General features: G+C 38.3%; 1 protein-coding gene across 1 annotated transcript in view; it reads left to right on the plus strand.

Moving 5' to 3' along the window:
• Nucleotides 1-5,993: 5,993 nt before the first annotated feature.
• Nucleotides 5,994-13,759, plus strand: part of LOC149305238 (sphingosine-1-phosphate transporter MFSD2B-like) — a 48,468-nt gene continuing 40,702 nt past the window's right edge. Inside the window, exon 1 of the mRNA XM_089478041.1 lies at nucleotides 5,994-6,367. Coding sequence (XP_089334167.1) covers nucleotides 6,215-6,367 — 153 coding nt within the window. The 5' untranslated portion in view covers nucleotides 5,994-6,214. The remainder of the gene's footprint in view (nucleotides 6,368-13,759) is intronic.

Consider the following 13,759-nt stretch of genomic DNA (forward strand, 5'->3'; position numbering starts at 1 on the left):
AGCAGTGGAATCCCTAGTGTGATGCCTATGGATATGGCCTTTGAAAGAATCCAGCTTTTCACATTTGTATGTAAGCATGAATATGAACAGGTTTTACTTATGTTAGGGATAGGCAAAGTTTGGTTTTAACCCTGGTTTTGTAGCCCTCTGTTTCACCAAGTTCTTCAGACCACCCTTTTCCTACATCCCCCACCCCCTGAAAAGGGTAAATTGCCTTTCCTGGAAGCTTCCAAGAGTAGCAATACACCTTTTGTTTAGGTTATAGGACGTCCCTGTTCAGTCTAGCATTTTAAAAATACAGGTTGAATATCCTTTATCTGAAATGCTTATGACCAGAAGTGTTTGGGATTTGAGAATATTTTGGATTTTGGAATTCCTGTATTTCCATATACCTACACAATAAGATAGCTTGGAGATGGGATCCAAGTCTAAACACAAAATGCATTTATGTTTGATATACACTGTATGCACTACACATAGCTTGAAAGTAATTTTATACACAATATTTCAAATAGTTTTGTGTGTGTACATTCCAACCGTTGAAAGAAAAAGTGTCACTATGTAAGCCACTCATGAAAAAGTTTTGATTTTTGGAGTATTTCACATTTCAGAATTCTGGATAATTCTGGATAAAGGAGATTCAGTCTATACTAGTTATTCCAAAACTAGAAGACATGATTACTTGTGTATATCCTCCTCCTCCAGTCTCATTTTTGACAATCTCTGGGAATCCTAGAAGGTTCTGGGACAGAAAGAAGGTCCCTGGGTCTCCCGTATTCCCCACCCTTGACTTCGGTGGATTAATGGAAAGTCCCTGTTGGTGTGTTCCCACAATGAATGAGATATAGACACATCACAAAACTCACGAACCTCCTGAATTCATGCCAAAGTATTTTAATTTTTGGGAATCAGCCTTTCTTTTGAACACAGTGAAATATGCATGAAGCCACTAGCATGTGTATTAATGTATAGACAGAGATGCACATTCATATGCCCATCCTTCCCCCCCCCCCCCCACACACACGTTCTTTCTCTGTATTTACATATTCTCACGCACGGAGACATAATCATATTGCACATTGGCTATCATGAACCATCATTTGTACTGAATTTTAAAACTGTATTTTATAGCAAGCCTAGTATTCCTTGCCTAAGTAAACCCTATGAAATTCATGGGGTCGCCATAGGTCTACAGGCAACTTGAAGGTACACGCACACACACAAAGAACAATATGTAGAACTGGTTGCCTAGGCAGAAGAATATGTAGAATTATCCAGTCTAGAAATTGTGTCAGCAGTGTTAAAACCTTGCTGTTTTTCTCCATTTTGGGCTCTGAACTGTCTTGTATGTATTTCTCAAAGCATGCCTTGTTTATTAGAGATGTACATAAATGAAGTGCCTGCTAATTTGCAAGTTTTTCACTTTGGAAGAGTGTCTTTTTAAGTATCAAGATGGGATTGTTTTTTCTAAGAAGTCTTGTATTGATAAATATATGAATTAATGTACAATTGAATCTGTTACCTTTACTCTATGCATTGATTTAAGCTAGGACACAGTGACACCCAGTGAAGTAATGTAACATAACATATGTGCAAAACTATACGTATATGTTTCACAGCATACCCAGTATGGTTCTTTGAATTTAGTGCCTTAAGATAAGATCCTGCAGCAAAGACAAAGTGGCCTAATGAAAAAGATGAACATGGTGTTATTTTAAGAGGCTAGATACTCAATTTAGATTTTAAAAAACATAAGATTTTACAAGTGGCTGAAAGGTGGCATCACATGGGGCGGAAAATAAACACGTAAAAGTTTTAAGAAAATGGTAGCATACCTTCCATAACTATCCTGATTTGGAATGGATAATTCCAATTAATCTTCTGTAGTCTCACTTTTCCCTCTGCCTTTTAAGATGTCACGCTTGTCTCCTTTGTCCTCAGCTTGCCTCAGTTGCTGCAAACTGAGTTCCACATTGCAAAAATAATTTGTGCTCAATTAACTTGGAGGACAGACAGGGTTCCCTTCTCTGTAGACTTAGGCAAAAGCAAACTGCTGCAGATTTTTTTCCATCTTGTGTGTTCTTCCCCATTCATAAATTTTCTCATGTTGACCACACTGGTGTTGTTTGGCCACATATGTCTTGGTTTCCTTCTGCAATACTGTATATTGTGGGGTATGTGGTAAGAAATATGAGGAATGCTGTTAACTGGTTGAGAACAGAAAATGACTGGCAGCATCTCACTGCCACTGATGGATGCAGTTCATTTTCCTCCGGCAGGTATCCACCCCCACTCAAAAACACCATATTTCCATTTGGGAGGCAACTATGGTTAAACATTTTCATATCCACCAGGATGTGTGGTAACAGTACACAGTTACCCAAAACCAGTTTCCAGGCTTAGTCTTTCCAATGTTCACATAACTAGAAGATGAGATGAACAAAACCTCTGTTTAAAATTGTGTTTATCTAGAACTTGGGAACTGCAGCTTGAAGAATAATCTTGTACATGTCTAACAAGTGATTTAAACGGGACAACTCCCAAATTTGGGACTTTAGGACTCCAGCATTAGGCAACCATGAGTCAGGTATTGGAGGTTTTTATTTCCTGAAATTACCATTTTAAAACTAGGTAATGTTAAAGCTAAACTGTGAAGTGTTTCATGATTTTAAGCACAATAGGCTCAAGGTTTCGTTTTATAACTTTTGAGTACTGAAATGGAAAGATGAGGCACAATATAAAAAGGGGGCCTATTTGTAGAATTCTTTGTATTAAACATGAAGAAGAAATGAGAATTAAAAGCTGTGTTTTAAGACTGAATTTTCTTAAGTGTTTTTTCCCACCTTCCCTCGGTTCGCCTGCAGAATCCTATACGGTAAAATAGGGTTTAAAAATCTGAAATGTGCTTATGAAGCTCAGTGTTTTTGGTGTGTTTTTCCAATTGTAACTTCGGAGCACAATGGATTAGACCAGTGTTTCCCAAACATTGGTTCTCCAGATTTTTGGAATTAATCTCCCAGAAGCCCAAGCCAGTTGGACCAATGGTTAGGACTTCTGGGAGCTGAAGTCCAAAACCATTTGGATGGATAAAGTTTGGGGAAGTCTGGTTTAAACTCACAACTGATTCTTTACTCCTGCATGTGGGCAGTGGGTATGTGTATGTGTTGAGAGACTCGATAGCAATCCAAAGGTGTTCTGCTACAGAACATAAATCTGGTTATCCACATCATTTCTTTTTAATAGTGTTTTAAAGGCTTTACTAGTAACCATGTCTCTTCACAAAGACAAAGATATTTGGCAATTGATGATACCTTGTCAGACTAACAGACACACACTTAACTGAACTCTTATTTATATAAGGCCATTCCTGTCTTCATTCCATGTACAGAAACCAGCTGGATTTGACTTCCAATACACTGACAGTGGGGATAGCGTCAATCTTTATATCTAAGGGTTTTTTGAGGGCCCAGAAAAAGGGCCCTTTCATGTCACACAACTGTAGTGTTATAATTCAACTGTCATGGTAACAGTGGCATCACTAGGGTTGGCATCACCCGGTGCGGTAATTCACGGTATCACCCCACCATTGACTTCCTTCCATACCACACCATACAGAATCCTTGCTCATGTTTTTTGTACTAACGTTACTCAAAAATCACAATTCCTGTATATCACTGAATGTACTGGCAAGAGTTGTGACATAAACAACTAGCAAAATTAAAATTACATCTTTAAATTACAACATCATACACACAGCCTAAATGTATTTATGTGTACATAGTTACATGTGGTTAAAGTGAGAATTTGGTAAGATTTGAAGTTTTTAAAGAAAATTTAAAAGGAATAAAATATTTAATTTTTTTAAATTTAAAAATTACAATTTTTATTGTAATTCCCACAGAGCCTAATCCCACTCAAACTATCTCTTCAGTATGTTAAAGGGATACAGGTGAACACCACAGTCTGTTTCTGCCCAAAGGGAGATACAGTGGGCCCTTCTGTTACGTGGGGTATCCATTCTGGATCCCCCTGCATAAGGGGAAATCTGTGTATGCTTGTGCCCCATTGCAAACAATGGGTGTGTGCTCACGGTGTGGGGCAGGGCGTGCGCCATGGGTGCACGCACCATTTCTTTAATTGTTGTGCAACTTCAGCGTAAGATTGAAGCTGTGTATAGTGCGCCTGCGTATGGCGCAGGTGCACTGTATTTGGAAAGCAGTGGTGTCACCCTCCGTCAGGGTGTCATCTGTTGTGGCTCAAACCCCACTTGTGACACCCCTGTATGGCAACATCCTATGAAATCCTGGGGTTTGTAGTTTGAGCAAGCACTAGAGGTGCTCCAACATTTGTTTAAAAAAAAAACCCTCTAAACTGCAAATCCCAGATTTCCATAGGATTTTTGCCATGGCTATTAAAAGCAGAAACATAGTGCTATAATTTGGCAGTGTGAAAGGGCCCCAGGTTGTGTTGCATATAGAACAATATTCACACTACAGAATTAAAACTGAATGATTCCACTGTGATTGCCATGCGTCCATCCTCCAGAATCTTGGGATTTGTAGAATAGGAAAAAAGCATTGAGAGTTCTAGTGCCTCCACAAAGTACAAACCCCAGCCATCCTATGCTGTGGTTGTTGCTGGGTGTTTTAAAGACTCTCCTTACAATAAACCTAAACCTAAACTATAGAAGATAAAAATAATAAAAGAATTATTATTATTATTAACAACAACAACAACACTTTATTTATTGTTGTGTGCCTTCAAGTCCTTTCCGACTTATGGCAACCCTAAGGCGAACCTATCATAGGATTTTCTTCACAGGTTTCATCAGAGGGGGTCTGCCATGGCCCTCCTCTGAGGCTGAGAGAGTGTGACTTGCCCAAGGCTACCCAGTGGTTTTCCATAGCTGAGTGGGGCATCCAACCCTGGACTCCAAGGTTGTAGTCCAAACTTCAAACCACTACACTGTCTATAAATATAAATAATATTAATATATAAATATAAATATAAAACAATATGAGTTAAACTATACCTAGCAGGATTTTTTGGTGGAGAAGTCTTCAGGACTGCATTGCTGTGATGGTTATTGGCTATTTTTAAAGGCTGTCTTTACAATAACCCTAAACTAAGTGAGCAAAAAATTATTATTAATAGTTATTTATTATTATTAATGATAATTTTATTTATTATTATTTTATTTATTAGTATTATAAATAACCTTAAACTATATGAGCTATAATAATAATAATAATAATAATAATTTTATTTAATAAATAATAAAATAAATAAATAAGACAATCAAAGCGGCTCACACTAAAACATCCACATACAATATAATACATAAAATTACAATATACCCCCCTTAAAAAAGAATTAAATACTGTATATTACAATTAAAAGAGTTTTAAAATCAATTTATAATCAATTTATTATTAATTTTATTTATAAGTTTTCTAAATAACCCTAAACTAGATGAGCTAAAATAATTTTATTTATTATTGATTTTCTTTATTAGCATTTGAAGTAACCCTAAACTATATAAGCTAAAATAATAATAATAATAATAATTGTATTTATTATTAATTTTATTTGTGTTATAAATAACCCTAAAGTAGATGAGCTATAATAATAATAATAATAATAATAATAAATTTTTATTAATTTTCTTTATTAGTATTTGAAGTAACCCTAAACTATATAAGCTAAAATAATAATAATAATAATTTTATTTATTATTAATTTTCTTTATTAGTATTTGAAGTAACTCTAAACTATATAAGCTAAAATAATAATAATAATTTATTTATTGTTAATTTTATTTGTTAGTATTCTAAATAACCCTAAACTAGATGAGCTAAAATAATAACAATAATAATAAATTTTATTTATGATTAATTTTTTATTAAGATTAGATCATGATAATGATAATCATGCTTTATTTGTTGTTGTTGTTGTTCTTGCTGCCAGGATTTGTTCAGAGGGGCTTTGCTGTTTGCCACGCCTTGAGGCTGAGACAGTGTGACTGGCCCAAGGCCATCCAGTGGGGTCTCCCTGGCTGAGGAGGAGGGACTGTGGTCTGCAGTCAGAGTCACAGTCCCAGGCTCCTTCCCCTGCGTCACGCCTGCCTATGTCATAAAGGCCAGAGCAGCCCCACCCCTGGCCACTACTGGCCCTGAAGGGCAGAGGAGAGGAGTAAGCTGGAGGGTTCTCTGGGATGCTGATGGTGATGGAGATGGATGGAGCTGGGAGAAGGCAGCAGCCCCCCAACCCAGAGACTGGGGCCCTGGGAGAGGAGGAGGAGGAAGAGGAGGAGGAGGAAGAAGAAGAGGAGGAGGAGCCCCTCAGGGGAGAGTCTTCTGCAGGAGAGGTGGGTCTCCCCCCCCCATAAAAAAAAGCCCCTGCTGCACCTCCTCCTTTTGGCCAGCACCTGTCCTCCATCTCAGCCTCCTTCCTGGGCAGGAGGGTTTCCAAAACATCCTCCCTTTGGAGCAGGACTCAGAAGCATGGCTTTACATCTCTAGGAGTGTTCTGAGCTTTTATTGAGTCATGTCCTCCATTTCTCTTGACTGTCCTACCTGCCAAGGGGGAAGGGACAAGGTGACCCATATCTCCCCCTCCTTTTCTTCCAGGACCTGTTCTCCATTTCAGCCTCCTGTCCAGGAGGGGATTCCAAAAAAAGTCCTCTATTTTGAACAGGGCTGAGAAGCATCATGGTTTTCTGTCTCTCTTGGAGTGTTTTAAGGTTGTATTTGGGACATGTCCTCCATTTTTCTTGACTGTCCTACCTGCCAAGGGGGAAGGGACAGGGTGAGCAGGTGTCCTCCTCCTTTTCCCTGTCCTCCCTTTCAGCCTTCTGTCCAGGAGGGATCCCCAAATGTCTTCTATCCTGAGCATGACTAAGAAGCATGGATTTATATTTTTAGGAGTGTTTCTAGTTTTTCCTTGGGGCCTGGTCTACATTTTCTAGGATGCCCTGCATTTTACAGTGCCTTGCCCTCCTTTGCAGTTCTGGTCACCATCTAAAAAGCCCCCTTGTAACTCCAGCCCATTTCAGTGCCCTCTCTCTTGGCAGGGCTCTCTTTTGAAACGTGTGTACAATAATGTTTTCGTGGGATCTTTTAAAATTATTGTTACTGTAAACAAATATCGGTAAAATTATTGTAAATTTATGGATCCATCTTGGATCCAAGCAGTAAATAAGTTGTTGTCTTCGTTATGTGTCTGCAAGTCCTTTCCAACTTATGGTGACCCTATGGCGAAACTAGCATGGGGTTTTCTTGGCAAGATTTGTTCAGAGGAGGTTTGCCATTGCCTTCCCCTGAGGCTGAGAGAGTGTGACTTGCCCATGCTCACCCAGTGGGTTTACATAGCCAAGTGGAGATTCAGACCCTGGTTGCCAGAGTCGCAGTCCAATACTCAAATCGCTATGCCATCCATGCTGGGTCTCTAAAATTTGTTCAGAGGGAGTTTTGCCTTTGCCTTCCTCTGAGGAATTTATCACACAAAGGAGATCGGGAGTTTATCCCGTGAATATCCTGGAAAAATCGTGTAATAACGCTAAACGATTTCATATGACATTGCCCAAAACCTGCCATTAAAGTGTTCACAAAGAAGCATTAACACACATCTTTTTACTTTCAAGATTTCAGCAACAATGCATTTCTGATATCACATTATTTGCACAATTGCACATGATAATCATTCATGCAATTACTTGCTGTTTTCATTTTATTTGCGGGATGCTTTAAATGCGTTTTAATCTCTCTTTAATGCCGAAATTAGCCCCAGTGTGATAACTCCTGAAGCTGAGAGAGTGTGACTTGCCAAAGGCCACCCTGTGGGTTTCCATGGCTGAGCAGGAATTCAAACCCTGGTCTCCAGAGTCATAGTCCAGCACTCAAATTACCACACCACACTGGCTCTCTTTTCTTGCCCTTTTTCTTTGGAGGCCTAAACTGTATTTTTCAATTGTGCGACTAAACTTTTAAATGACTGCAGCACTAGAAATTTGGAGGCTGGAGGGAAATTTCATCAGGTGGAGGCAATGCCCTCATTTTGCCCAAGAGGGCATTAACTGTGGACCTTCAATGGTTGGAAGGTGGAGTGAGGAATTCAGGGGAGAGGCAAAGGGGATGGAGGGATGTGAAAAATAAGGTTAGAAGAAGTTGTTGAAGGAAGTGGGTATGCCTAAAGAAGTGGATGGTCAGGATGGAGTGTGGTAGGGAATGTGTGCTTGCCACCTTCAAATACTCCAAGGGTGCTGCTGCAAGCAAAGGCAACCTCTCAAGGGATCTAATTTTCAGCAAGGTAGATTTAGGTTGAATGTGAGGAGATAAGTACAGGAGATGTAGGTACCGGAGAGGGAAAAATGAGGGCATTGTCCTGCCCAAAAAAGAATTCTGCCCCTCTCCGACATGAGTTTTAAGTGAGAACCTCAAACTCATTCACATTATTACTAGAACTCTGGGCCCGAAGAGACAGGCCAAAATAAAGCTGCTTCGGGTCACTTTGGAGGTTTGCTGTTTAAACTATATATGTGTCCTAAGGATTGGAGCTCAGCTTTTGTGCAGCTTCTGGCCTCTTAAGACGCTTGTGACATTTAAACCGCATACCTCCAAAGTGACCCAAAGCAACTTTATTTTGGCCTGTCTTTTTGGACCCTAAGTTTCTTCTGTTGGCATATTTCCTCTGTTGGCCTGCCCCTTTTATTTCAAGTTCTGTTAGAATTGCTTACTCTCATTTTGTGTATGCAAATTAAGGATATAGCCGGAATATATTTGAACTTGCTGGAAAGCTTTCCTTCTTGAGGAACAGAGGTCTGCTTTGTGCTCTGGATTCTAAGCAAGAAAGCTTTGCTTTCTAAAAGTCAACTGGTGAAAAGGAAAAGTTCTATTATTTTAGTGTACGTACATCTTTGTCTCAATGATAAGGCTGTTCTGGAATTTTATCTGGAAGTCCCATGCCCTGTAGTTCCTTTTCTCTCCTTCAGACTGCTACTGGCTTGATCTGGTGTTTTCTGATAATTTTTTTTTTTAAAGACCACGCAGATATACTGACATTTGACTGACAACTTCTGAAATTTACCTCTGCTTCTGAAAATACATCACTTTGCATTGTTCCGAGTTTGGTTTCTTGTTACTATTGTTCAGTTTTAAAATTCACAAACTAAAAGGCATGACTGAGGATCCAGAAGAAAACAGCCACTGTCTCACCACATTTCTGTTAGTCCATTAAACACTTATATACAGTACAATATAATTTTCCATTTTCTCCATTGAACCTGTTAACTGAAAATGGTCCCTTGCTGTGCTGGTTTAGATGACGTTGATTGACTTATGCTGTAAGAAAGAAGGAGATCGAAGAAGTGAGTTGAAATCCATGAAACCCCATACTAAAATGGGGCTGCCCTTGAAAATTGTTTGAAAACTGTTGTTTTGTTGTTGTTAACTGAGTTGGTCCTGACTCATGATGACCCTTTGGATGAGACATCTCCAACTCAATTAGAGAGGTTTTGAATTTGCAGGACCTAAGCAGAACAATGGAGTATTCTCCACTGCTCTGCTTAGGTCTATCCTTTTCCCTCTCTTCAGGGACGTAGCCAGGATTTTGGGAAGGGGGGGTCCAGACAAAGTGCCACCATTATAATAGCACTTGGGTGCGGCGGCAAAGCAGCACATACCATTCATTGTAAATCTAACGGAAGAGGGAGATCCAGACCCCCCAGACGCCCTCATTGGCTACGTCCCTGCTCTCTTTCTACTTCTTTCTATATTTTTTAGCATTATTGTCTTGTCTAATGAATCCTTCCTTCTCATGATGTGGCCAGAGTACAACAGCCTCAGTTTCATCATCTTGCCTTCCAGGAAGAATTCAGTCTTGATCTGTTCAGTGACTTATTTGTTTGTGTTTTTGCCCATCTACAGTATCCACAGCACTCTTCTCCAACACCATTTCTCTAATGGGTTGATTTTTTTTCCTGTTAGCTTTCTTCACTGTCCAGATCTCACATCTGTACATGGGGATGGGGAATATAATGGTTTGGATTATTATAACTTTAGTACTACTCAGTTGTATATCTTTGCAGTTTAGGATCTTGTCTAGTTCTTTCATGGCTGCCCTTCCCATGCCTAGCCTTTTTCTTTTTTTCTTGGCTGCAGTCTCTGTTCTGTTCAGTGTTTGATCCAAGGTACGGGATGTCTTTAACTACTGTACTTTGATTTCAGAGACTGTTTCGGAAGCTGCAGCTAGTACAAAACACAGCAGTCAGCCTGACATTGGGTTTGCATTTTAGAAACATTATAAGGCTGGTCATACAAGAACTGCACTGGCTTCTAATTTTCTTCTGAGCTCAGTACTGGTTTTGACCTACAAAGCCCTAAACGGCTTGGGACCAAGATATCTAAAAGACTTCCTCCTCCCATACAACTCTGCCCAAAATGTGAGATCCTTAGAGGAGGTCCTGTTGCATATCCCAGCAATTCATGAGGTTGGATTGGTATACACAGGGCTTTCTCTCTAGCAGCACTTCAGTGATTGAATTCTCTGCCGATGGAAGTTCGGCTTCCATCTCTTGTTGAGTTTCTAACAGGCAGCTACAACAATGTTGTTCCATGTGGCTTTTAAGACTATTTCAAAATATTTTAGAAGAGTATTTAACATGTTTACTTTAAAAAAATTGTACTGTTATTTGTTCAGCGCTTCAGTAGTCCTTGTAGCCTTGGATGTAATACAGAGATATTAAATAAATACAGGTGGCCTGCACATTATGCAAGAGATCGGTTCCAAGACCCTTCACATAATATGATTTTCATGTAAAATCTGGAACCCTATTTTTCTTACCCCAAATGAACAATGAAGTGCTCTCTCTATGCATTTTCTAGGTCCTCCAGTATGTTTCTGCCAGAAGTTGACCGCAGAATCATGCTGGACCATAGAGTCCTAGTGAGAACACTTCTCTAGGCATTTTCCTGGTCATCCAGTGTGATTCTTTCATTGGCTTCCAGTTAAAGCATACCATAAAATTGTGCCGTAGGACCTAGAAAATACCCAGAAGAACGTGGTTTTTCTGATGTCTAGTGAACCCATATTATACGAACTCACATAATACATTGGCCCTACTGTAGTAAAGTAAATCAGTCTCAGTAAATCAGTCCACCATCTTCTAGCCATGCTCAAAAATATATGTAGATGAAACACCTGATCTTAAATCAAGAATCATTGAATATAAAAACAAGGTTATAAATCACAATTTCTATGCCAGTCAGATCTGTAGAGTTTGGAATTCATCCATGACTGTGAAATAATTATGGAAAGTGTTATCTTTTAGCTACTGATGAAGATCTTTTCAAACAGTGTCATATATTGCAGTTGTTTATTACAGCCTTTACAGCTCTTCAGTACAGTTTGCTAGTGGCCTATGGCTGCATATAGTTGACTTTTCTACTCACAGACATGAAATAGATTGTAATGTATTTGTGACTCCAGTGTGCATCATGGACGTTTATATTTAGGTTGAAACTACATGTTGTTATTATCTAGTTGCTCTCAGTATTGTATATTTTAAGCTTATGTTTACAGTACAGCTATCCATATATTGCATGTGATTAAGTAGCATCTAGGCTTTGATTGATTTGTATTGAGATATTTTTGTTATTCTGTGTTCTGTACAATTTTTTCATAATATTAATTTTCATATTTACTTTTGTGGAGGATTGTTTTGATTTATTATTTTATTTATATTCCCCCTGTTCTTAGTTGGTATTTTGCTATTAACAGCATGCTCTGTTGTTTTAAACTGAACTTTTAAAATTGCTTTTTATCTTTGTAAAGTATATTTTTAAATTGTTTTAATACAATGAGTAGTTTAATTCTATTTTAATGTTCAGTTTTTGTATGTTTTAGATGTATTTTACTTATTTTAAATTATAAGCTACTTGGAGTCCCAATATGGGGGGGGATATGAGATATAACGAAAGATAATAATAATAATAATAATAATAATAATGATTTGATTATGAATTCTCCATTGCAGAAGATCTTTTAATTGGGGTGCCTTGTATTCCTGTGATTATTACTATATTTCATTTGTCTGTTGAAACAGAACAAGTTAAAAACAATACAAAAGCAATAAAATATAGATATTTATTTAGAAAGAAATTAAACCGTTTAAAAATATTAAAATGCATTACAAACTATATACAAGCCTTGACAGCACAGCATTAAAAAGCCCAACCCTCCTCAGCACTTTTTTTTTTAGCTGCTGCCAAAAGGAAAGCAGGGATGGGGCTGTGCTGACCTCTCTAGGGAGAGAGTTCCAGAGCCTGGGAGCCACCACCAAGAAGGTCATCTCCCTTGTTCCCACCAAATGAGCCTGAGAGGATGATGGGAAAAAGAGAGGGGCCTCTCTGAATGATCTTTGAGCTCTATCATATAGGGTCTTACGGGTCAAAATCAGCACTTTGAATTGTGTCCAGAAATGGACAAATAGTATATTCCTGTATATGTCTACTATGAAGTAAATCTTAGTGGGCTTACTTCTAGGTAAATGAACCAGGATCGGTTGCAGCCAATTACATTCTATCAAATGGAAGAGTGAAGAAAGAATGTCCCTTGGCTTCATCAGATGAACAAAGGGGAGGACCACAGCCTAAGGTGGCGGTTTTATTTGTGAAAAGCCATAGCTGCCATATTTGTGAACTAATGCTTACAAATGCATCAGACCTCCTTGTTTTTCTCTTTTGAAGTGTAAGTGGTTGCAATCTGTTACAAGAGAGTTATCAGTTGAGATTGAAGGAGAATTTCATCCATCAGCATTTAATCACTGTGAGAAATGGCATTGCTTGTGCTCTGCTAGACTATCATGACATTGCACCATGTGGCTGAGAAATATTTGGATGACCTGAATACATTTCTAGAATATACGTGACTATAAATCATGTTTAATTTCTCTTTCTTGTGTCTTCTTATCTTTGGCCTAGCTTAACCATGAGCTATTGGGATGTTAATTGTTTCCTCCAAATTTTTTTAATTTTGTTTTCAGTCAGCTACCTGAGAAACTGAAAATACTAAAAATTCTGTGTGTGTGTGTGTGTGTTTGTGTGTGTGCACGCGCGTGCATGCTAAGAATGTAATTCTTGAAGGAAACAACTAGAACGTTTTTTCCACTACAAGAAAGTTTTAGAAAACCACACAGTTCTGGATGACTTATTCTATGCAAAATTCACATGTCATTGTTTGAAGCAGGGAAAGAGAACTTTCTTCTCAGGAAACAATTTTTTTGTGCATTGAAAAGAATGTTTTCTGTGCAGAAATGGCTGTTCAAAACAACCATGTGCCAATTTTGTTCAGAATATGTCCTGAACTGTGGTTATTATTGTCAATCCAGGATTCTTCTCACCAGAGTATCTCAACACTCTGCAAGCATGTTTTTCAACCATTATTTGAATGCTTTTGAATATTTTTTCCATTTCTAGTATGTATTCACACATACCCACACAGGAAGCCTGATAACTGCCTCATTCTTTTAGTTGCTCTGTTTGCTGTTAGCACTGATAAAAGGATGACACAGCAAGTAGCACTAGTAAAATTTCACTGGTACCACTGCATTCTGTGGGTCTTGCTAGTTTAGCTTGTAAAGTTGTATGGTCTTGAATCATATATGTTCTTGAGCCAAAAAAAAGTTATTAATTAATAGTAAATGTGACAGATTTTTTTTTTTACTATATAGTCAAAGAAATAAACAATCCATTGTATGAATTAC

Source organism: Sceloporus occidentalis, unplaced genomic scaffold (genome assembly GCF_023333645.1).
Source record: "Sceloporus occidentalis isolate IW3139 unplaced genomic scaffold, rSceOcc1.0.p SCAF_12, whole genome shotgun sequence".
Lineage (NCBI taxonomy): Eukaryota > Metazoa > Chordata > Lepidosauria > Squamata > Phrynosomatidae > Sceloporus > Sceloporus occidentalis.